At 43.7% G+C, this 24319-nt stretch overlaps 1 protein-coding gene across 2 annotated transcripts in view; it reads left to right on the forward strand.

Moving 5' to 3' along the window:
• Window positions 1-24319, forward strand: part of Nln (neurolysin) — a 102199-nt gene that overhangs the window by 41301 nt on the left and 36579 nt on the right. For both annotated transcript variants that reach the window (XM_028883826.2, XM_037209456.1), the window contains exons 3-7: window positions 952-1100; window positions 14765-14872; window positions 17302-17404; window positions 17964-18124; window positions 22933-23068. In XM_028883826.2, coding sequence (XP_028739659.1) covers window positions 952-1100; window positions 14765-14872; window positions 17302-17404; window positions 17964-18124; window positions 22933-23068 — 657 coding nt within the window. The remainder of the gene's footprint in view (window positions 1-951; window positions 1101-14764; window positions 14873-17301; window positions 17405-17963; window positions 18125-22932; window positions 23069-24319) is intronic.

Genomic DNA, 24319 nt, shown 5'->3' on the forward strand with positions numbered 1-24319 from the left:
GAGTAAAGGATGGCTCTGTGTCTACTCTGTATTGTTTGGGTAATTTTTACCAGTTTATAAAACAGGCCGAATTCTGATGGTAAGCCCGGACATAGCAGGGTATACCTGTATGCTAACACTCAGGAGGCTGAAGCAGGAGAATGATAGTTCAAGGCCAGCCTGGACTATAGAGTGAGACTTTTAATATTAATTGTGTCCAATTAAAGTATAAGCCAACAACTGACTTAACAGTGAAGATTAGAGCAGGCCATTACCATCATCTTTAACAGGCATAGCCATAGCATCAGCTGCTTGCTGGATGTAGCTAGAATATCTAGAATTTTTTATTTGATATGTGCATTTGGGTGGGGCCTATAATTTAGATTAGACTCTGCAAGGAGTCTGTAGTAGGGGAAATGATTAAGAACTTCTTTATATAAACCCCTTCCTGCTGCATCGATTGGCTTGTTTTGTAAATATCCGGTGCCCCGGCAGGGTCCCCTGCTTTCAGTCTCTTGTTTTTCCGGAACACAGCAGACCCTTCCTCTTCTAGAGTTGTTCTCCAGAGCAGACTGCCTAGTGTCCTAGCTCTTCGGGAGCTGCTGCCTCTGAGCTGATATCCCTCTCACTGACACCCCACAGGCTCTGCCATCCATCTTCATGCCCAGGCCCCTCCCTCCCCAGATCATGGCAGCTACGTACAGGAACTGTGTCTTTGTAATTCACAGTTAGTCAATTATGCCCTGAATGTGCTTTATCAGGGCCGAGTGCACAGCCCTAGCGTGTTCACAGTGATGCCAAGTGAGCAGCCAACTCCCGCATCCAGGACTGCTTTTGATAGTACTGAGAGCCTTTGCAGAGAGCACGAAATGAGAACATTTCCTCGCCGTTCGTTACTCTCAAAGCGAGATAGTTGGCCTCCTGTCGGTTTGACGGGTCCTGTCGTGTTCACGGTCTCTTCTTCCTCAACAGTGGAGAGGACCACGCTGGACTTCCCTCAGCACGTGTCGCCTGACAGAGACGTGCGGGCCGCGAGCACGGAAGCAGACAAACGGCTTTCTCGTTTTGATATCGAGATGAGCATGAGAGAAGATGTATTTCAGAGAATTGTTCATTTACAAGTAAGTGGTCAATGAGAGTAAGTCCTTGAAAAGGAAGAGGAACAAAGTGCGTAGCGAGAATAACCTGGGCTACAGAGGACGCTCCGCCGGAGAGAGTGCTCGCCGCTCTCGCAGCGTAGCCACGCGTGGTTTCCAGCGCCCACGCTGAGTGGCTCACGCGCTGCCTGTGATTCTAGCTCCAGGAGACCCAAACCCTCTGCTAGCCACCGTCGTCTGCCAGCATGCACATACACAGGCACACACAAACGTACACATTTTTTAGATGTAAGAACCTGGGGGCTGGGTACATATCATGTAGAGGGGGTGTGTGGATGTGCAGGGCCCTGGCTTTAACCTTTATTAATACAAGAGGAAAAGGTGAGAACCTGTGATCAAGAGTAAAAAGTACTTGAATTTTCCTAGAGTTTGTTTTCAGCAATTATAGTAATTATTTCCAGTGTTGTTTTATATCAGTTGCATATATATTGAGTTATTAATTGCATTCACTTACGAATAAAACTGAATGTAGAAAGTGCACATCCATAAATCTAAGCTTTTTGAAGCCATCATGAACTTGGTAGCTCAGTGGAGAAAGCTCTTTGACTTTCCAAACTATTGCAAGGCTTATATTAGACCAAATCAATTAGATGCAAATGAAATTGGGTTGTTATCTGAGGATCTTGTGGTCTTATCTTTAGTATTGTGTAACAAGTCTTTTTCTGTTCCACCAGCCAGCTCCCAAATAATGACACAGAGTCCTCTCATTAATTATGAAAGCTCGACCTATAGCTTAGGCTTGTTCCTAACTAGCTCTTACAACTTTAGTTAATCCATTGATATTAATCTATGTCCTACCATGTGGCTTTTACCTCTCTTCCATCTTGTACCTCCTGTTTCCTCTCCATGTCTCAGCATCTCTCTACCCCTCGATTATCTCCTCTTAATTCCTCTCTATGCCCAGAAGTCCTACCTATACCTCCTGCCTAGCTATTGGCTGTTCAGCTCTTTATTACACCAATCACAGCAATACATCTTCACACAGTGTGCAAATATCCCACAACAGCCTTGATTATATGCTGCTGATATGCCAAAGCCGTCCTACATTTCTCCTCAGCGTTTCCAGGACTCACAGAAATTCCACATAATGAGTGTTGTAGGTGAATTGCCTTGAATGCCTTTGATGTCTCATCACTGATGGGCCTTTGCCTGCCAGCATTATAAGCATGCCTTTGCTTCAAATTCTTACTTTCCTGACATTTCCCAGCATTCTGTTGAAAAGTACTGAAATTTCACATTTGTGTTTTATTATGCATGTTTTCTTTTTGCAAAGTCAGAAATATAAAAACTTTCTTTTTATGACAAGAATTGAAATAAGGTTTTGGTTTTTGTTGTTCACTGCTGTTTAATTTGCAGCTCCTGGCAGAACATGCCGCTGTGATTGGCGTGTGAAGTGCGCATGCTCTCTAGTTTCTCATGCCCCGTGATCATTTTTCGCTCTGTAGTTGATAATCATCAATATGGTTCCTCTTTGGCACTATAAAAATAACAAATGAAAGTAAGTTTATGATATTCCTTACTGTCTAAATTACTGCCCCCCTCCTTTGGCACCACGAGGGGTCATTACCCTGGCCTCCCTGCCAGGCATGCACCTTACCACTGAGCTGCACTCCCAGACCTTCGTAAGTAGGTTCTTGTTTGGAGTCAAGTTTTCCTTCACTCTGCTCCCTCTCTGGCTCTCTCGGGTGTTGCCCGGATGCAGAAGGTTGTCCCATTGGATTCCCTGCCCTCCTTTTACGTTTTGTGTTGGGACCATCTCCACCCCACTTGAGAGCAGATGACACCTGGAACATGGGCTGACGCCCTACCGACCTGTTAGGCACCAGTGCATCCGTGGAGTTTGTGTGTTTACTTGGGCTGGTTTGGGTTGGTTTGTTTGTTTTTTGTTTTGAGGAGTTTTTTTCTCTGGCTGTCCTAGAACTCACTTGGTAGCCCAGGCTGGCCTCAAACTCACAGAGATCCGCCTGCCTCTGCCTCCCGAGTGCTGGGATTAAAGATGTGCCCCACCACTGCCAGGGTTGGGCTGGCTTGTTTAGACTTCACTGAAACAATGTAAGATGTTCCAGGTTTGGTTCCAAAGTTACCACCTCCTTCTGAGTAGTTACTCGTACTAGGTGATTGCTGCGTGGATATTTTTAGTGTCTTTTGCTGTGTGCTAAGGTTCTGTATCAGAGTAATGAAGCCTAACTATTGTGTTTGTTTTTGAGACTCATTGCATTAGGTAAATGTAGTTACTTTTAAAAACCTTCCAGGACAAAATAGGCAGTGTTTTTTAAAAGCTACAATTATCAATGTCAGTTTTCTACCAAGGTGGGTGCTTTAAAAATATAAATATCATCCCATTTATAGATAAGGACAAAATTAGACATACTGCAACTGTTCTAACTGTAAAGGATACAGGACAGCCATACTGTGACACAGAAGACAAGCTACAGAAATGACAGTTATAATTACTTCAGAGTCAGTGATTTTAGGCTTACTTTACCAAAATGAAGCTAATCTTATAATACTGAGTTGTCCAGAAAGTAACCAGATACTAGATGTTATCTTGTTATTTTGTTTCACTTAAAATTAATGAATAGAAATGTGAAATTGCTGGCTGTGGTGGCGCACGCCTTTAATCCCAGCACTTGGGAGGCAGAATCAGGTGATCTCTGTGAGTTCGAGGCCAGCCTGGGCTACAGAGTGAGTTCTTAGGACAGCCGGGGCTACAGAAGGTAAAATTATGGTCCACAGACAGACTACTCTGACCACACTGAACTCATCAGATCTCTTAAGCTAAGCAGGGTTAATACCTGGATGGGAGAAATGTGAAATTATATTTCACAATTCTTTCTTTGTACATATCTGTGTCCAAAAAAGGTTCCAATTGTCCATTAAATATTAAGCATTTTAATCAAAGTGCTCAGAAAGGTCCACAGTCATCTCATTTTCTCAGTTTCTGTGGACCAGGATTTATCTCAGGAGGGAGTCTGCTAGGCAGTTCTGAGTTAGAAGCTCAGTAAACCCTTGAGGGGGTGGCTGGAGTTGAAGTGGCTTGCTTGGAGATAGCTCAGTATCTTTCTCTCGCTTTGCAAAGCTCAAACTGTCTGGGTCAGCGTGGGCTGTGGAAGTCTATGGAAGTCTCTATGGAGCTCTCATTCTGGCTTACATACTGCCTTTCCACGGCACTCACGTGGCCTTTGCTCAGTGGCTTGCACACTGCCTTTCCACAGCACTCACGTGACCTTTACTCATTGGCTTGCACTCTGCCTGTCCACGCCTCCGTGCCTACACTGGCTTGCACACTGCCTGTCCACGGCACTCACGTGGCCTTTACTGAGTGGCTTGCACACTGCCTGTCCACGGCACTCACGTGGCCTTTACTCAGTGGCTTGCACACTGCCTGTCCACAGCATCACGTGGCCTTTGCTCAGTGCTTGCCCAGGCATGAGATGAGTATCTGCTCTTTTTAATGCAAGGTCACCAGTCTTTTCAGATTAAGATCACAGCTTTGTGACCTCATTTAACTTCAGTTATCTCCCAACACAACCACACAGAGGTCACAGCTTCTACACATGCATTTGATGAGACACAGTTTGGCCAGTTACACAGGACACTCCACATGGTCTCTTTCTGAAGTTTATCAGAGTGTATCTTACTGTATGGCTGATCAAGGTGTTAGGGTTTCTTTGCAAGAGACTCAGCCCTCCAGCAGGGATGATCCGTCAAAGCTACAGTAAAGCCACTTATGTCGTAGAGGTCATAGGTCATGATTTCTGTCATACTGCTTTGAGTGATGTTTGGACCTTGAATTATCTCCCAGTGTCCAGTGTGTTGAGTGCTTTGCCCCAGCCTTTGGCAGTTGACAGGAGGAAGAACCATTAGGAGATAAAGCCTGGTGGAAAGAAGTTAAGTCGTTGAAGGCATGCCCTTGATGGAAATGCCCCTTCCGTGTTTGCCTCCCATTGTGAGGTGCCGTCTACCTTGCACTCTGCACGTGATAGAGTGCTTCGTTACAGCCCCAGAGTGACATAGCCAGCTGCCCATGTGAAGACACCATGAGATAATAGAGTCCTTCCATCATTATGAGCTGATTATCTCAGGTATTTTGTCACAGCAGAAGGCTAAGGAAGCAGATGATGAGTCCTTGGGATGTGCCCAAATATAAGATGTCACATCTCCATCTGGGGAATATCAGTAATTTACACTCATGTTTCAAAACCTCCAAATAAAGAATGTGTTAACTAAATGTATGAAAGAGATTGTAGTTCAGCATAGAGCTAACCACGGCACTCTTGCTCCTGATGTGTGGTTTAAAACACTGCTTTACATCGGTATAGATACAGAGCCATCTGATTTACTCTGACAGTCTGTGAGGCAGCCCTAGTTCTTAGTAGAAAAAGTGCAGGTCAGAAGCCATTGGTGGGTGCTTGTCAGACACCATGTAGACTGTACAGAGCAGGTAAATGCTGGCTTCTGTCTAGTGCCTCTGGCAGGCCTGGTACAACATCAGCGTCTAGTAAATGTCCATCAAACTAAAAGAGTCAGTGGCACATTCGAAAACAAAGCCTCCAGTAATTGGTGCTGGAACATGAGCTAGTTACATGGGAAAAAATAACATTGACTCTTCTTCCTCCAGTGAACTGAAACACAATTCCAGGTCCACTAAGGTCTTAATCTACAATGTAAAGCTTCCAGAACTCCGTAGAGGATGGCATCCTTATATCTGGGCAGGGATGAAGTTCTCAAATAAGGCACAGAAAGTGCCAACTGAAATACAAGGCCACTAAGCTGAACTGCATTACAACAAAGGACTTTTAATTTATAAAGCAAAAGACAAATCAAATGCTAGAGAAAGTAACAAGGCATTTTACTAGCAAAGCATCCTAAGGTGGGTGGAGGAGTACACTACCAGTCAGTGTCAGAGAGGCATCCCAGTGGAAATGTGAGCAGGTGACATGAAGGACAATTTGGAAGAGGCACAAATGGTAACTAACATGGAAGAGCTCAGCCTCGTTAGTAAGCAGGTGCTGTAAATGAGGACCACCGTAAGTTATCATTTCTCACTGATGAAATTGCCAAAAATGAAGAGGTCAGAAGATGTCTGCATCATCGCAGCTGTGAGTCAATGGGATTGCTCATGCAGTGCAAATATTGATGAAATTCATTAAAAAGAGGAACAACTTAGGGACTTGAAGACAAACTTAATGACTTAAAATTGACCTTGAATTCCAGGTGACCTAGCATATCCTCTGCCATCCTCCCTAGGAATTAACTAGAGGTGCTTCTGCATTTGTGGACAGACCAAATTGGGCAAATGTCATACAGCATTATAATGGCAAACACTGATGTATCCCAGATGTCCATCAGCAAGAAAACAAATTAAATAGAGTACATGTGTGCACGGATGTGTTATTTATAGCACTGAAAGGAATAAACTGTAGCAACCATGGAACAATGGGACTTAGTCCTAGAAATGGTGAAGGATAGAAATTGCTGAGTGTTGCATACAGCATCTCATTTTGTGGTGTGCACAGATACACACTGATTTACATAAGTGGTAAAACTGAAAAAGTCTCATCACAGATTGAGGACATCTCTCTCATGTAGATTGCCCAGCATCTGTAAATGCAAGTGTTGTCAGCCAGACATGATGGCACATGTATTTAATCCCAGCACTCGGGAGGCAGAGGCAGGCAGTTCTCTGTAAGCTTGAGGACAACGTGGTCTAGGTAGTGGGTTCCAGGCCAGCCAGGGCTTCATAGTGAGATCTTTTCTCAAAAAAAAAAAAAAAAAAAAAAAAAGAAGGAAGGAAGAAAGGAAGGAAAAGAAATGTGTGTGTGTGTGTGTGTGTGTGTGTGTCTGTCTGTCTTAGTCATAGTTAGGGTGACTGTGATCAAACACCATGATCTTGAGCCAGGCGGTGGTGGCACACGTCTTTAATCCCAGCACTTGGGAGGCAGAGCCAGGTGGATCTCTGTGAGTTCAAGACCACCCTGGTCTTCAGAGTGAGATCCAGGAAAGGTGCAAAGCTACACAGAGAAACCCTGTCTCAAAAAAAAAAAAAAAAAAAAAAAGGAACTTGAAGAAGGGTTTATTTGGCTTACATAACCAGAATCAGAGTGCACTGAAGGAAGCCAAGACAAGAATTCAAACCAGGCAGGTACTTGGAGGCCAAAGCTGATGCAGGAACCATGGAAAGGTGTTGCATACTGACTTGCTCCTCATGGCTTACTCAGCCTGCCTGCTTGCTTGCTTACTTCTGTTGTTTTTTCGAGACATGGTCTCTCTGTGTAGCCCTAGCTGTCCTGGGACATGCTTTGTAGACCAGGCTGGCCTCAAACTCACAGAGATCTACCTGCCTCTGCCTCCCAAGTGCTGGGATTAAAGGTGTGCTCCACCACACCTTACTCAGCCTGCTTTCTTGAAGAACCTGGGACCACAAGCATAGGGGTGGCCCCATCTACAATGGGCTAGGCCCTCCCACATCTATCATTAATTAAGAAAATGTCCCGCAGGCTTGCCTACAGCCGGATCTTATGTAGGTGTTTTCTCAGTTCCCTCCTGTCAGACAACTATACCTATGTCAAGTTGATATAAAACTACTCTGTGTGCTGCCCGAGGCTTGTTTGCATCATCTATGTGCTATCCACCCTGCTCTCCTGCTTCTCTTTGTCTCCAGCTGGTAACTCTCCCCTTCTTCTTCCCAGTGTTCTCTCTGCTCCGAAAATCCTGCCTAGCTATGGGCCATTTAGTTTTTTATTAAGCCAACCACAGTGAAATATCTTCACATAGTGTAAAGGAATATTCCACAACAAGCAGGGATTGCCCCGCCAGCAGGGCCTCAACGGGTTCTCGACCACCCTAAGGAAGGAATGATAGGGACAGGAGACACAAAGAAAATACACAAGACAAGATTCTGATCAAGGTGCAACTTTATTTTTCTCCAGGAGGGTTTATATAGTTCTGCAGGATGAGGGGAAGCAAGAAGCTGTTATCTGCATAGGGTGGGGCAAGATAACAGGATGTTTGTATAGGATGTTTACAGGGTGAAAAGGTCAAGGGCTCTGACTCAATGTCCTGTCGCTAGGCAACCTGACCGTAAGATTTTCTAGTTCCCTGTCTTATGTGTGTGGGGGGGGGGGGTCCTGTATTTTTTCACTAACTAGAGATTCTGTCCTTGTCCCTGACACAGGGATGGTTGAGGTCTTGGCATTTCCTAGTACTGACAAAGGCTTATGAATCATTTACTAAAAACCAGCAATAAATCAAGGGTTTCACACATAACTCTTTCCAGCTACACTGATGATAAAAGCATACAGTTTGTTTATGATAAATAACATAAGATATGTTATTCCAATAGTCTGCTAAGTAAGTAATAAACACACAGGAGGAAGTCTTTGGTGAAATAGGGCTTGAATAATGCAAGCTAGATTTAAAAATTAGAATGCACTATTATAATATTGTTTGTATCTTTTTTTTTTTAAGAGCTTCAGGCTTGAGCTTACCAATTATTCTTAGCCGATTACTGACTTAAAAGAATTTAAATGTTACGGTGGTGATAAATGGGTCATGAGTTTAAGTAGACGATGTTGAGTGATTGAACCCAGAGCCTTGTACATGCTAAGCATGTAGCATTATCACCTGGCCTGCATCCCCAGATCAAGTTTAGGTGCTTTTAACCTACTCTTGCCTAGTTTAAACAGGTGTGGAGATTAAACACCAAATTAAAAGAACCAGTACCCTAAAACCATAAACAAAAAACTAGGTACAGAAGTCGTTATGACCTGTTCCCTTTCTTTACTTTTTTTTTTTTTTTAATTTTAAAATATGTAAGTCTAGGGGCTGGAGAGAGAGCTCAGCAGTTAAGAGTACTTACTGCTCTTCCAGAGGACCCAAATTCAGTTCCCAGTACCCATGTCAAGTGGCTTCCAACCACTGACTCCAGCTCCAAGGGATCATACACCTCTGGCCTCTGACCTCCCTAGGCACCTGTATTCCATATACCTGCCCATATTCAGACACACACCCACATTATTAAAAATTATATATATGAAAGTTTATTACTTATTTACAAAAGTTTATTACAATGCACAGGAGGATCTAGACTAACAATTCATTCTAGCTGTAGGTGGCAGATGTTAGAGCAGGGAATGCAAGGGTTAAATGTGAACGGAAGAGGGTCACTGTCATCTCAGGTACAAGGAACAGCTTACTTTTTGCCAGATTTCTTTATTTGTTTTATTAATAGTTTTTTTCATATAGTATATCTGATTATGGTTTGTCCTCCTGTAACGCACCCCAGAGCCTCCCAGCCCGCCTAAATCCATACCCTTTCTTTCTCATTAGAATACAGATATCTAAAAGTATATATAAGATAAAAACAAACAGAAGAAAAAGCTTAAGAAACACATATAAATGCAAAGACACACATTCACACACAACAGAAATTTCATAAAAACATAAAACTGGAAACTATAATATACATGCAATGGACATGTAAGCTTAAAAAGGAAGGATGGACAGGCCCTGACAAAGCATTATGAGACAAAGAACCTCCAAAAATGCTACTGAGTTCGTTTTGTGTTGGCCGTCTCCTACGGCTTGGGGCCTGCCCTTAGACCCAGTGAGACTCCATTTTCCTCTGCGAGTGGCTCTCAATTGGAGGTGGGTTCTGGGTTAGGGAGCGGCCTGTGTCCACTTCCCCTCTTGGCGCTAGCACTCCCTGTTTACCAGCTTTCTTAATTCTACCTGTAGCCCGTCCTTCCCCACAACCTTGGCCTTCAGCTCCTTGAGTATCTTCTATTTCTTTTTGTTTCTGCTTGAAAACCTTGTCTTCCTTACCTGTCTCTTTGGCCTGCTTCTTGGGCTGTTTCAAGGTTGTTCTTTGTTTTTGTTTTTTTTTCCACCTGCGGGGCGTTTACCCACCAACCCCACAGTTCCCCAGAGTTTTCTTGAGTTTAAGCAGTAGGAAATATTAGATAGAAAGATTTATATTGTGGAGATAAACAGATAGAAAATAAAGGATAGCCTCAGGAGGGCCTGGAACCTATTCCAACGCCCCCCCGACTGTCTCTGCCCCAGGGTTTTTATAGAGACGCCAAGGGGTGGAGCAAAAGACCTCCTCCCCCAGCACAGCCAAGTGCAGACCATCTCAGACACCTGCACTCAGGCCTGTGGTGCTAATCATCCTCTCTATGCAGATCTGCTGGGTAAAGCCACGAGAAACCCGAGACCGGGCTCCCACAGGGCTTCTACAGCCACCCTTGCAGCCCATGGTGGCACCTGCAGACCCTTCTCCAGACCCTAATCCTAAGCCTAATTTTTACACTATGTCTAGTTTTTCATAGCCAGTGCTGACTGCTGACAATCTCGTCAGGCCTTCAGAAGCTCGGGGACCCAGATGTAAGGTACCGTCAGCATCTACCATGGCTTGGTGCCCTTGCTTTAATTTTTTGTGCCTCTCTAAGTACGTAACTTCTTTTTCCCTCCTAGTACATAATACTAACATTATCTGTTAGTAAATCGTTTTGTTTTACATATGAAACTATTTCTTTATTTCCCTAGAGTCTGAGATAAATAGGGACTCAGCAAGTGTATGCCGAATGGAACAGTATATCCTGATTACAGTTTCTCCCAAAGAAGCGTGTCCCACGTAGTGTGTGCCCGGTGTCCTCATATGCATGTGTCGGGTGGTGAATGCTTGGCACATCCTTTGGTGGAACATGTGGTGGAGCTGTGGGGCCACATTGGTCATCAGGCAGGTTGTTGTGCATCTCTCCAGCCCAGGAATCCAGACTTCTACCTGAGGTCGTCTTCCCTGGATCCCTCACTAATACCGTAAATGCTGGGGTAGGGGGGCTTAAAACTGCAAATGGGGGAGTGGGGGAAGTAAAGAAGTTCTGTTCTGTGTTAGTATGTGCAGTAGGTCCCATAACACATTCTGATGTCTTTCAACATTAGCAAATTCAATTTATGAATCCATTGTTTTTTTTTTTTTGTTTTTGTTTTTTTTTTTTTTTTAGACATTTTCTGTTAGTTTCTTTCTATATTGTACATGTCACAAGATCGTCTCTTCGAGTCTGATTAAGTGCGCAAGCTGAATCCATTGTTTAGATAGCATTCAGAGAAACAATCTTCAGAGTTCTTTCGGCATTATAATTTCTTCTTTTAACTTAAAAAAAAAATCACCAAAACCAGAAAATTCTTAGGGCCGGGTATGGTTGTGCACATCTTTAATCCCAGCACTTGAGAGGCAGAGGCAGGCAGATCTCTGAGTTCGAGGTCAGCCTGGTCTATGGCGTTAGTTCCAGGACAGCCAGGGCTACACAGAGAAACCCTGTCTTGAAAAAAAACAAAAAATAAACAAACAAAAAAATCAGGCCAAGCATGATGGCACATGTCTTTAATCCCAGTACTCTGAAAACAAAGGAAGTCCGATCTTTATGACTTCAAGGGTAGCCTAGTCTACATAGTGAGTTCCCAGCCAGAAGGAAGGAAGGAAGGAAGAAAGGAAGGAAGGAAGGAAGGAAAAGAAGGAAGGAAGGAAGGAAGGAAGGAAGGAACCAGATATATGAAGCTCTTGTGAAGGAAAAAACAAAATTATGAGCTAAAGGAGCAAAGGTTTGAAGAGAATAAAATAAAGAACAATTAAATTGCTGGGTGTAATGGCTCTTGCATTTAACCCACCACTCGGGAGGCAGAGGCAGGCAGATCTCTGTGAGTTTGAGGCCAGCCTGGTCTACAGAGCAACTTCTAGAATAGCTGGGGCTATGTATTGAGGCTCTGTCTTAACCAAAACCTTATTTTTTTTGTGAGACTTTAAATAATTATAATGAATTAAGGGTGATGATGAAGTAATAAGGAAAAAATCAGTAAACTAAGCATTTTAAGAATTTTACTCTGCTATTGTTCATGTTAGACATCTGTGTTGTCTTGGGAAAAATCTTAAATTTGACCTCAGTTTTCTTTACAAGGTGGTTTTATAAGCGTTCATGGGATGTAAAACATGAACAGATATAAAAGCTCTTTGTTAGAGGGGGAGGTTCGGGGGAAATAAACCTTATCCCCACGGGTAAAAATAAGGGTGCCTACTATCACATCATGCAAATTAAATGTTAGATGCCTTGAAGAAGAGAAGCTTTTCCTGAGGAGACCTGTGAGGCTACTGTAGCTAGCTAGAGGAATGCAGGTCTACAGAACAGCCTAAAATAGCGGTTTTCAACCTAGGCGTCGAGACCCCAAACCCTTTCGGGGTGGGGTGGGGGGGTTGTATATCAGATATTTGCATTACAGTTTGTAACTGTAGCAAAATTACAGGTATGAAGTAGCAACAAAATATTTTTGTGTTTGGGGGTCCCCACACCGTGAGGAACTGCGTTAAAGGGGTGCAGCAGCAGCGGTTGAGGACCACTGCTCCGGAGCCTGGCAGCTTTCACTTAGCGGCTCCTGTAAGGATGCAGACCGTTCTGGGGATCACAGAAGCCGTGGCACCACACGTGACTGGCCGCACGGCAGTGGGCTTACGCAGTGCACTCTAGAAGGGCCTCCGTCTTCTTCCACAATCCTGTGGAAACTTTCTGAGCCCTCAGAGTCTGGGTGGCAAGGGGGCTCTGGTTATTTGTTCAGTCGTTTTTTGTGGTAAGTTAAGTATTTCAGTATGCTAATTGGGGATGGTTTAATTAGACCCAGTTCAAGGCTGGTTTTCCTCAGAATATCCTTCTACCTGTTTGCACTTGTAGTACTCATTTTGAAAATATGTGGTTTTCACTTGAATGTAGACTGTGAATGCTGCACGTATGCCCTTGAGTGTCTCTCTGCAGATGTGGAAGTGTAGACCTAGCTTGAGAACCCCCGGTAATCAAGTACAGCCATGGGGTAGCCATGAACGCCTCTCAACACCAGCTGATGAGACCGTATTGTTAGCTGTTGTTCCAAGCTCAGAACCTAATGTCTCAGCTCCCCGAGGGCGGGCTCTCTGCTATACATCTCAACCTCCTAGGACCTTAACAACATACCCAGCTCTTACCAGGCCCTGCTCACCATACTACACATACTATGGCCTAGATACTCCTCCACCCTCACCCCACCCCCCACTCCTACCACCCCCCCTCCACCCCACCCCGAATTACAACTTGCAATGTCATGCTGTCTAGAGACTCCTGTTGCCATGCTCACACCTCGGCACAGACTTCCCGGCGCTGCTGAAACCAGCCTAGATGAGCCCCAGTTAGTGACATCCGCATGAACATTGTGATTTGAACTGCTCACCGTCCCTGCGGGAGCCAGTCCATAACCAAGTTGTCTCCCTAGACATTCTGGGTTTCTTCCCATTGCAGGTACCTGCTGCTAGGATCCCAGTAGGTGCCAAAACCAGCTCAGGAGAGTTCCACCTCCAGTCATGCCCAACTCACAGCTCCACAGAGACACAAAGGGAGATTATAATGGAAAAAGGAGTCTAACTGCCCCTACCCTCTGCTGAGAATAAGCTCAGGAAACATTGAGTAATGTTGGTAGTGCTTGCTACTGTGACACCGATGTTTCACTGATAGGCAATGTGAAGCACTGTTTCTGTTCTGAGTGGTACTGAGTGAAAATGCAACTCTGTTTACCTACCTGTCACCAGCCATCTCAGATGCCATTGCTAAAGCTCCACACCATTCATTTAACAATCTAATCAGTTGGGAAAGTTGGCACACTCAGGGATGGATGGTCCTGGTCTTTCATGGAGAAAATGTCCAGCTGACAGGAGGTCTGTAAGCTCCGGTGACAGCTGGCTCTCATTGTCCCTCAGCCAAAGCGAGTCCTTTGTACCTGCTGAGTCTGTCTGGAGTCACATTTCCTCCCAGGGACCATGAGCTGACCAGCCACCTTAGATACACCTCGAGTATCCTGTGACTTGCTTTGGATTTTTGGATTTTTATTGTCTTGACTGGGGGAATTTCCCAGCCTCCTCCAGGGCCTTCTGTTCTTTGGAATGAAAGCTTTGCTGCTGCATACAGATTCAGACTTGGAGGCGGGCAGCGTCCCTTCTGCTTTTGTGGGGTGCTGACTCATTTTCCCCAGATACTTGTTCAGATGCAGCCTGCTAGAGTCCCTTGATCTCCCTTGCCAAGTGACAGGAAGGCGTTTTTTGAAGTACTGGAGCCATTTGCTGGGGTTTCATCCAGCTGTCCTTGTTTGGTATCTTGGCAAGAGAGTCCCTAGCACTTGTGCAGAAGTCACCCCATTATTTCTCTTCCTGCATCCCAAGTGGAACCAGGTTAACAAATGATCGAAGATTAAATCCAGATGATTTGCAGTAAGAACTCTGTTGTAACAAAGAGCTTTGCTTGTAAAGACTGCTCACATGAGCCTATGCAAATGCATCCATATCACACGCTTCCCCGGCCTCACACTCTCAGTTCTGAGGCAGGGCAAGGCGGTCCTGGTCAGCTTTTGATTCAGTCAGTATTTCTGTTTTAAATTAGCAGAAGTTCACCAAAGCATAAAAGAAATTAGGTCTTCAAGAGGGCCCGCTCCATAATCACCTGTGTTTCCTGGCCCAGCAGAGAGGATGAATGCAGTGCACTGGCTTTGGCCTGAGGGTTGATTGTTTGGCTGTGTGCTATCAGAGCAGAAATGACTGACATGCTTGTTAATTTCAGGAAAACTGTGATTTGGAGAAGATAAAGCCTGAAGCCAGGCGATACTTGGAAAAGTCAATTAAAATGGGAAAGAGAAATGGACTCCATCTTTCAGAGCAAGTAAGAAATGTGAGTTTATGTTTCTTTTTATTTATTATTAATAACTGTTGTTCTTTGACAATTTTACATATGTGTAAGATGCGTCTTAATTACTCTCGCACACACATACTCTCTCTTATCTCCTTCTACTCCTATCCTTTTCTTATTTAGGAGAAAGAGAAAAAAACCAACAAATAGGGAAATAGATGAATTTTAATAGAATAACTCATGATAAAAATCCATTTACAGTATATTTGATATTAGGGTCTTTTACTTTTTTTTATAAAGATTTATCTTATTTTTTAATTATATGTGTGTGTGTCTGTGGGTGTGTATGTGTGTGTGCTGATACCCACGGGAGCCAGAAAAGAGCCTCAGTGCCCTGGAGTTTCAATTACAGGAGTGGTTGTGAGCTGCCCAGTGTAGGTGCTGGGAAATGAACAAGGGTCCTCTGGAAGGGCAGCAAGCACTCTTAACCATCCCCCAGCCCCTGCTTCAACTCTTAAAACTCCTGCTAACCTGTTAGTAACTGAACAACTTCTAACTCATTTGTTCCCCCACACACACACACACACCCCGGGCCCCTTCTTTTAAAATAGGATCCCACTATGTAACCCTATTTGACCTGGAACTCGCTGTGCCGACCAGGCTGGCCTCAGACTCAGATCCCCCTGCCTCTGCCTCTGTCTTCAGAGTGCTGGGATTACAGATGTGTGCCGCCATGCCTGGCAACCTCACTGCTCTTTAATCCTCTCCATGTTTTTTTGTTTTTGTGTGTGTGTATATCAGGCTAATTTCCTTTGCTATGTTTTATATTCTTAAAAAGTAAATTCCACTTCTGTTTCTGTTCAGAAAGGGGTAGGCCTCCCATGAGTATCAATAAAGCATAGCATATCAAGTTGAGGTAGGACTAAGTTCCTCCCCTCATATTAAGGTTGGGCAAGGCAACTCAGTATGAGGAATGGGTTCCCAAAAGCCTGCCAAAGCATCAGCGAAGGCTCTGTTCCCACTGCTGAGAGTCCCACAAATAGATTGTGGTGGGCACGGGGAGGTGGGAGAGGGAATGGGAGGAGAGAAGAGAAGAAACTGTGGTCGGGATGTAAAATAAATGAACTAATTTAACTAATTTTTAAAAATGAAAGCGTGAGCTTTTTGTTAAAAAGGAAAACCAACAGCATAAACTAAAAGTACTAGGAAAACATACAGGAAAAAATGGAGAATTATGGACAATTAAAAAAAAATAGAAGATAAGCAAAAGAAAGAAAAAAAAAAGTAAATTCCAGATTTCAGGAGCTGGTTGATCTTGATCACACTGAGATAGGGCACTCTTAATAAAACCCGTACTGGTAAAGAGTTTGAAAACCGGCATTTTAGGATAGGACACTCTGTGATTAATACACACCACTAACATGAAGAGAGATTAGCCCCTGAGAAGCGCTGCTCAGACATTTTCTTGGGTGAGTCAAATCAAGACTTCCAGGCTCTGTGATAAGCTCAGCTGCTTAATTGACCTCATTCATTTGGACAGGAAATAAAATCCTTGGTTTATTTCCAGGTCATTCCTGAGGACTGCAGAAATAAGTTTGACAGACATCCAAACCAAGTTTTGTTTGGTGACTGATGTCGTCCTGGAAGATAGTATTGAAGGTGCCATGGAGATGTCAGCGTCTTTCTGCCACCTGAGTGTCCTTTGATCACTCTGTTTCCTGGTCATCCTAATTGGGTGGCTGGTGTCACCCACTTGACCCTTTGACTTCCTAGTCAACCCCCTGTTCTCTTGGGTGCATGAAAATTATAGTAATTAAACTATGATTGGTTGCAGCAAACAGAATCGCATTTAAGCAACTTAAGGAAGTTGGAAGGTTTTAGAGGTAGATGACCAAACCTAAACCCCAGTATTCCAGACACATAGAGCTGTGTTTCTGGGTCTCAGTTCCCCACAGCAGATCCTTTACCAAAGTCCCACTTTGTGTCAAGTAGATTGCATTACCCAGCTTTGTCAAAAGAATGAGATTATCCTACATTTTTTCTTGCGGTTCTCTATCATCTCCTTGGATCTCCTACCCAGTGCTTTTACAGAATTGTTAGAGATGTGCCAGGCATGGAATCAGTCATTACTGCAGGAAGATGGTACAGTGACCTAGTTAGTACAGATGGCACAATCCTGGAGTGTTCACTATCAGGTCCTGTTTTTGAACTATGTGGCTGCTGTAGAATGGGGCAGGGGGAAGATCGGGGAAGCGATGGCTGTGTTCTAAGACAGTGTTGAGCAAAGTATTTCGGCAGTAGTAGACAGACTGACTGACAGCAGCTGCTTTGCAGGGTGCATTTCTAAGAAAAGACTTCTGAGAGAAGACAGAATCCCGACTTCGTATATAATTGAAACATGTTGGCCGACAGCGATGAAAATGAAAGGTTTTTTTCACTGTTAATGCCCTGTCTGTCTTCCTTCCTTTCAGGAAATCAAATCAATGAAGAAAAGAATGAGTGAGCTATGCATTGACTTCAACAAAAACCTCAATGAGGATGATACTTTCCTTGTATTTTCCAAGACTGAACTTGGTAAAATTCTGATGTTTGCTACATTAGATTATATCACCTTGCAGATTCCAACCTAAATTAAAATCCAAAGGATTCTTTTAAAAATTGTCTAGTATCAGGGCTGGAGTCATGGTCAACAGTTAAGAGCACTGGCTACTCTTGCCGAGGACCCAGGTTTGATTCCCAGCATCCTCGTGGTTCATCTTTCTTGGTAACTTACACTGGTGTTTATTATCAGCCTTCAAGCCTTGACAGTTTTTCTGCCTCTCCATGTCTCCCACACTGTAAACTAGTCTCTTACTCTGGGGCCTTTTATTTTTTGGCTTAATTTTGCCTGCTCAAATACCATCTGCACAGGTGCCCTGAAACAGTTTCCTGTTGGAAATTGTCGTTTCCCAGCCACCTGGCCCATCACTGCTTCCCTCATTCCAATACAGGACAAATAAGATGGTACAATTGTCCTCTCACTTGGATTTCAGTCACCACATCAGGTCCCTCGAGCTGCCTGAAAGCACTGTGCCCATGCTCGGTAAGCCAGTATTTGTGGGAGATTGATGCATGAGAAAATGACTTTTTGCAGGTGCTCTTCCTGATGACTTCATTGAGAGTTTAGAAAAAACAGATGGTGACAAGTACAAGGTGACCTTAAAGTATCCCCACTATTTTCCTGTCATGAAGAAATGTTGTGTCCCTGAAACAAGAAGGAAGATGGAGATGGCTTTTCATACCAGGTGCAGACAGGTACCGTGAATGTCTTTATTTTGATCCTAACTGAAGATCTTAAGGAAAGGATATATACTTCATTTTGCCAGTATTGAAGTCAGCTCATTAACTGATATTCCTGTTTGCATGTGCATTGCATTTACTAATTCCACACACCTACAAGACTTCCAGTCTTTTCATTTCTTCATTGTCAGCTTGCTTGGCATGCCACGAGCTATACTGCTGTAGTGGAAATAGAAGAGATAGAAACAAACAAGAAGTTGTATTCATTTTCTGCATTTGAAGTCCAAAGCTGGTAAAGCATCTCTCCCTCCTTATCAAGTAACTACCAAGGTAGATTCTGGAAATTACTATTCATCAGCCTGTTGGGAAGAATGGAGAAAGTATAGATCACACATCTTTAAAACACTGTCTCAAGAAATTTTTTAAAAACTTAAAAAAAAAAAAAAAAGATGTACAGATAGCACCCATCAACTCCAGTCATATCCCATTAACTCAAACTCTATATAGTCATGTCTAGCTACAAGGGAAGCTGTAGTCTTTAGTTGACAACTGTTTGCTAGGCTTGGAGTTTTATTTTGAAAGGACGGAATTAAAATTGATTCTGAATCAACTACTCAGCTCACCAGCTCATAGTCCTGGCTACCCAAGTAACCATGAATGTCTTTTCTTTCCTAGACCATGTGTCAAGCCCCAGTCATTCATTATTGTCTTGGGCTCAGACATTGGGCTCTGCCATCCAGTTGTCCCCATTTGAGTTTCTCATGATGGAGCAGCCTACAAAAAGAAAGACACGTCATTAGCCCCCTCACCCCCACCCCACACCCAGTGCTGGAACAGGAACAGGATAATCACATCAGAGCGAAGACACTCTTGAAGGAAAGGCCAGAGCAAGCCAGGTGTAGCAGTGCACACTCCTAAGCCCAGCAGAAGCAGATGACTCTTATAGATGAGTTTGAGGCCAGCCTGGTACATAGAGCAAGCTCAGGCTAGCCAAGGATCCCTGCCTGGTGAGACCTTGTCTTGAAAAACAAGAGGAGGAGGAACAGGAACATGGGAGATATATAGAAATTTTCAAAAATGATCTGGCAAGAAGTCCTTTACCAGTTGTATTCTGTGCCCCCCACATTAGCTCTTGGGGGTTCTTTGTTGACTGTTTTCTTCCATGGCCATGTCTTAAGGATTGCTAGATAGAGTCATACTGGTGCCAGTTTGAAATACAAGGGTTAGGTTAGGAACCAAATAGCCACAAATTATTTGCATGTCCTTAGTAATAAAACATCTTCAAAGCCTTAGCTTCTTGTACATTTACTTCTAGGCAGTTAAAATAACTATACCCAAATACCGTTTTTAGTCACAGTTCCTGCCAGATCTTATTAACTGATTCATTCCTGTTTGTTCCTCTGTTTAAAAGACTTTGCTTCAGGGCCTGTGGAAAAGGTAAGCTTTTGTAAGGAAATAAGGAAGTAGGCAGTGTTCTCAGAGTAATCTCTGTAGTTGAGTGACGAAGTGACATTCTACTCCCGGGATGCCAGGACTGCAGAGCAGCTGGCTTTTCCAAGGGTCTGAATCCCCAAGTCAAGTCTCCCTTAGCAAAACAATGACCTTCCATCTTCTGCTTGTCCTCCTTTTCATTTTCTGTCCTGTAAACAAGGTCTTTGAGCTTTGTCTCTTTTCTGTAAATCTCTCTAAAAAGTAGCACGTAGTGACAAGCATTATTAGTTTTCCTCAGCAGTTCTAAGAACTAAGACATAATAGCAACATGGCTTAGTTCTGTCAAACCACAGCCGCAGCAAATTCTACCCGTATTACCAAATGATTGTTCACGTGGAGTGAGTGCCGCCTGCTTCCCAGCCTGCAGGGTCTCCCTCCAACCGCTTTCTGCTTCTGTACCTTTCTCAATTTTACTACAATAGCAACTTTATTCCAGTCATTCTCATATTCCATAGTACATCTTTCCAAAACCAATCAGAAGCATAGTAAGTCAAGCAATGAAGTAGGTTTGAGGCTAGCCTGAGCTATAAATGAGCCCTTGTCTCAAAACTCAAAACAAGTCAGGTTTGGTGGCTCACATCTACAAACCAAGTATTCAGGAAACCTGAGGCTAGCCTAGGCTACAGAGTGAGACCCTGTCTGAACCACCCCCCCAACACACACACACACACACACACACACACACACACACACACACGCACACGCGCACGGGCACACGCACGCGCGCGCGCGCGCACACACACACACACACACACACACACACACACACACACGCACAGTGTTGAGGAGATGGCTCAGTTGGTAAAGTTACTAGCCATGCAACCCTGACAGCCCACGCAGAAGCCAGCCGTGGTGACACACATGTAATCCCAGCCGTCTTAGATGGGAGGCTGAGGCAGGAGAATTACCTGGAAGCTCATGGACTGGCTAGCCTGGAGTATGAGGTCCAGCAGTAAAAACAAGAGAGACCATGCCTCAGCACAGTGGAAGGCAGACCTCCACACACATGCTGCAATATGCAGGTCTTCCCGACCTCCCCTCACATACACACAAGTAAATTATTTTAAAATGTGTATATATAAAAAAGAAATTGCCCGAGTCATGGTGGTGCACGCCTTTAATCCCAGCACTTGGGAGGCAGAGGCAGGCGGATGTCAGTGAGTTTGAGGCCAGCCTGGTCTACAGAGTGAGTTCCAGGACAGCCAGGACTGTTTCCCAGAGAAACCCTCTCTCGAAATACCAAAAAAAAAGAAAGGAAGGAAGGAAACAATAATTTGCTGACTTAGTTGTTGGGACTAATAATTTTTCCTTTAACATTTTGAGAATTACTTTTCCAGGGCTGGAGAGATGGCTCAGTAGTTAAGGACACTTAACCATCAATAAATCCAGTCCCAGGGGAACTGATAACCTGTTTGGACACCTCGAGCATCAGGCACACATGCAGTGCCCATATATATGCATGCAAAACACTCCTATACAAAAAATAAAACAAAGTTTTAAAAATAAAACATAAAAAGAAGTACTTTTAGTGTTAAAAAACAAAATAAAATACGCTGCTTTGGTGGCACACACAAGTTATCCCAGTACCCAGGACACCAAGAAGAGGATCTCCATGATTCTGAAGCCCTCACTTGGGATACATAGTGAGTTCTAGGCCTGCCAGGGCCACATAGTAGGACCTTGTCTCATGGATGTGTATGGTGTGGTGTTCCTAAGTGTACAGGTACCAAATAGGAACTATGTTGGAGAAAAGCCTATAAAGACAATTTTAAATATAAGATACCATGGTATGTTAATCTATTTGTGCTATTTAAACAAAATATTGTAGGCTGGATAACTTATAAACAATAGAAATTTATTTTTCATGGTTTTGGATACAGGAAGTTGATGATGCTGTGTGTTCACAGGGAAGAAGGAAAAACCCTTTTTTAAATCACAGGGCAACAGGGCCGAAAGTACCTAAGCTGGCTTCTTCTTGCTCTCTTGTAAGCCTCTCGTCAGTTCTGAGGACAGTGTTGAAAGGTCCCATCTCTTAGGACCTTTTTGGACCACAGCAGTGCAAATTAATTTTCAACATATTGTAGGGGACCTTCGGGCAGTAGTATATGGAATTAAGTATATGTACATTGTTGTTCTGGAGCAGCACCCATCCACAGAATATTTTCATGCTAACTGAAACTGCATTCATAACAAACTAACTTCCCATTCCCTGTTCTACTTTCCATGTCTGTGAATTTAATGGCCACAGGAAACTCGTGTCTTGTGACTCACATTGACTGAGCATCAGGTCATAAAGGTTTACCATGGGGAAGCATGTCAGAATGCCCTCCTTTTTAAGGGTGAATCATATGTCGATGTATGGGTATACCACATTTTCTCGATCCATTCTTCTGTCACTGGGCACCTGAGTTGTTTTCCTGATTTTACTATAGAATAATGCTGGTTTGAACATAGGTATCTATAGATATCTATTGTGAGTCTGCTCTCAGTTCTTTCAGATATTTGCCCAGAAGTAGAGTTAAGATTATATGATAATTCTATAGGGGTTTGGGTTTTGGTTTGGGGGGGGGTTGTTTTGATTTGGGGTGTTTTGTTGAGGCTGGATCTTGTATATCCCTAAACTCTTTATGTAGCCAATAATGACCTTGAACTTCCTGAATTTCCTAGCTCCACCTCCCACATGCTGCGATTACAGGCATGTGCCACCATGCCTGGCTCATGTGGTGCTGGGGATCAAAGCTCAGGTTTCCTGAATGTTGGGCAAACACTTTTCCCACTCAGCTCTATTCCCAGCTCATCTGTCTGTAACTTGTGAAGAATCGCCATAATGTTTTGTAGAGCCACTGAACTGGTTTACACTCTCATCAGGAATACACAAGGGTACCAGTTTCTCTCCATCCTTATCAGTTAATTTCCATGTGTGGATACAGAATAGCAAAACAAATTGGTTTGACGTTCAAATGGTAAATTTTATGCTGTGTATAATTTGCCACAAACACCTCAGAAAGTTGTAACTATGAGTATTTGGTACTTGTACAATTGAAAATAAGTGAGGAATCAGTAGTTCATGCAGCATATTTTTGCCCTGAGTTTACAGTACCTCGGAGTTTATGAAGAGCTTACAGCTGTCTCTGAAGTATAAATGTTATAAATTATTTCGGGAATAACATACCACAGTTTCAGATTCTCTCAACGCTGAAATGGAAACAGTAGTTCCGGCGGTCTAAAACTGCCCGACCGTGTCGCAGCCTCACTCACGCAGCGACTGTTGAGTGCTTTGCGTCCACTTGATGCTTTTCTTCTGTTTCTGTTTCTGTTGTTCCTGTGACTAGGAAAACACGGTGATTCTGCAGCAGCTCCTCCCGCTGCGCGCACAAGTGGCCAGACTGCTCGGCTATGACACCCATGCTGACTTTGTCCTCGAACTAAACACTGCAAAGAGCACAAGCCGCGTGGCAGCCTTTCTCGGTCAGTCCTTTATTTACCGAGGGTCAGTGGTATGGTTTTCGTTTCCTTTGCCCTGTGACATCTTACTGCATCATATCACCTTAACTTCGACCTCAGCCAGGCACCTAGGCTCCCTTTGGAACATCCTAGTGTCAGGAGAAGGGTGTTCTCAGCTCTTCCTTGATGAACTCAGTTCTTGGGGCTGCTATCTCTTATCCACTGGGACACTGACTCTATGTTTACACACAGTGGGTGTGGGCTAACAGGACTGTTAGCTCATTGCCTTCATTCACTGCCACTAGGTCTTTGAAACTGTGCAGTGACTACTGATAGATGTATGAAAGAAGCTGAAAATAGGGTATAAAATGAAAACAGAGCATACCTAACTAAAAAAACTGGCACTCCACCCTCCGAAGTCCACTTTTTAATATATAAAGGTACTGTAGATTACATCTAATTACCTAATTATCTAATTACCTAATTACTGTAGTCACATTCATTTTGTCTTTTTCATACATCTTTTTCTTTTTCTTTTTCTTTTTTTTTTTTTTAAAGTAAGGTCACTGGGCCTGGTGGCACAGCCTTTAATCCTAGCATGCAAACAGATCTCTGTGAGTTCAAGGCCAGCTTGGTCTACATCATGAGTTCTAGGCCAGGCTCAGCTACGTTATGAGGCCCAGTCTCAAAGAGAAAACAGTAAGAGCTAAGGTTTCTGGTCCAGGGAGATGGGTCAGTGAACACAGTGCCTACTGCATAAAAATGAGGACTGGAACCTACATCCCTGTAAAAGCCAGGCAAGCATGGTGGCCACCTGTGACCCCATACTCAGTGGGCAGAGGAAGGGCATCCGTAGGGTGAGCAGGCTAGCCAGGCCAGCTAATTAACAAGCAAGGGTTCACTTGAGAGACCCTGCTTCAATAAAGTGTAGAGTCAGCTCTGGGCTTCCACACATGTGCCCACACACATGTGAGCACAGATGCACGGGTAGTGTACACAAATGTACACCCTGCCTCCTAAGTACTGGGATGAAAAGCATGTGCTACCACACCTAACACAAACTTTAAAATGCTATTAAAATTACTTTATTCTCCTTTGACAAAATGTCAAAAGAATTTACCTTTGATAGTCGTTTATTAAGTTGGAACTGATTAATAATGAATTAAAACTGGTCATGGTGGTACACACCTGTAATCCAAGTAGTCAGGAGGCTGAGGCAGGAGGATGCCATGAATTTGAGGCCAACTGGGTTACGTAACAAGTACCAAGTCAGAG

Source organism: Peromyscus leucopus, chromosome 11 (assembly GCF_004664715.2).
Source record: "Peromyscus leucopus breed LL Stock chromosome 11, UCI_PerLeu_2.1, whole genome shotgun sequence".
In the NCBI taxonomy this organism is placed as follows: Eukaryota; Metazoa; Chordata; class Mammalia; order Rodentia; family Cricetidae; genus Peromyscus; species Peromyscus leucopus.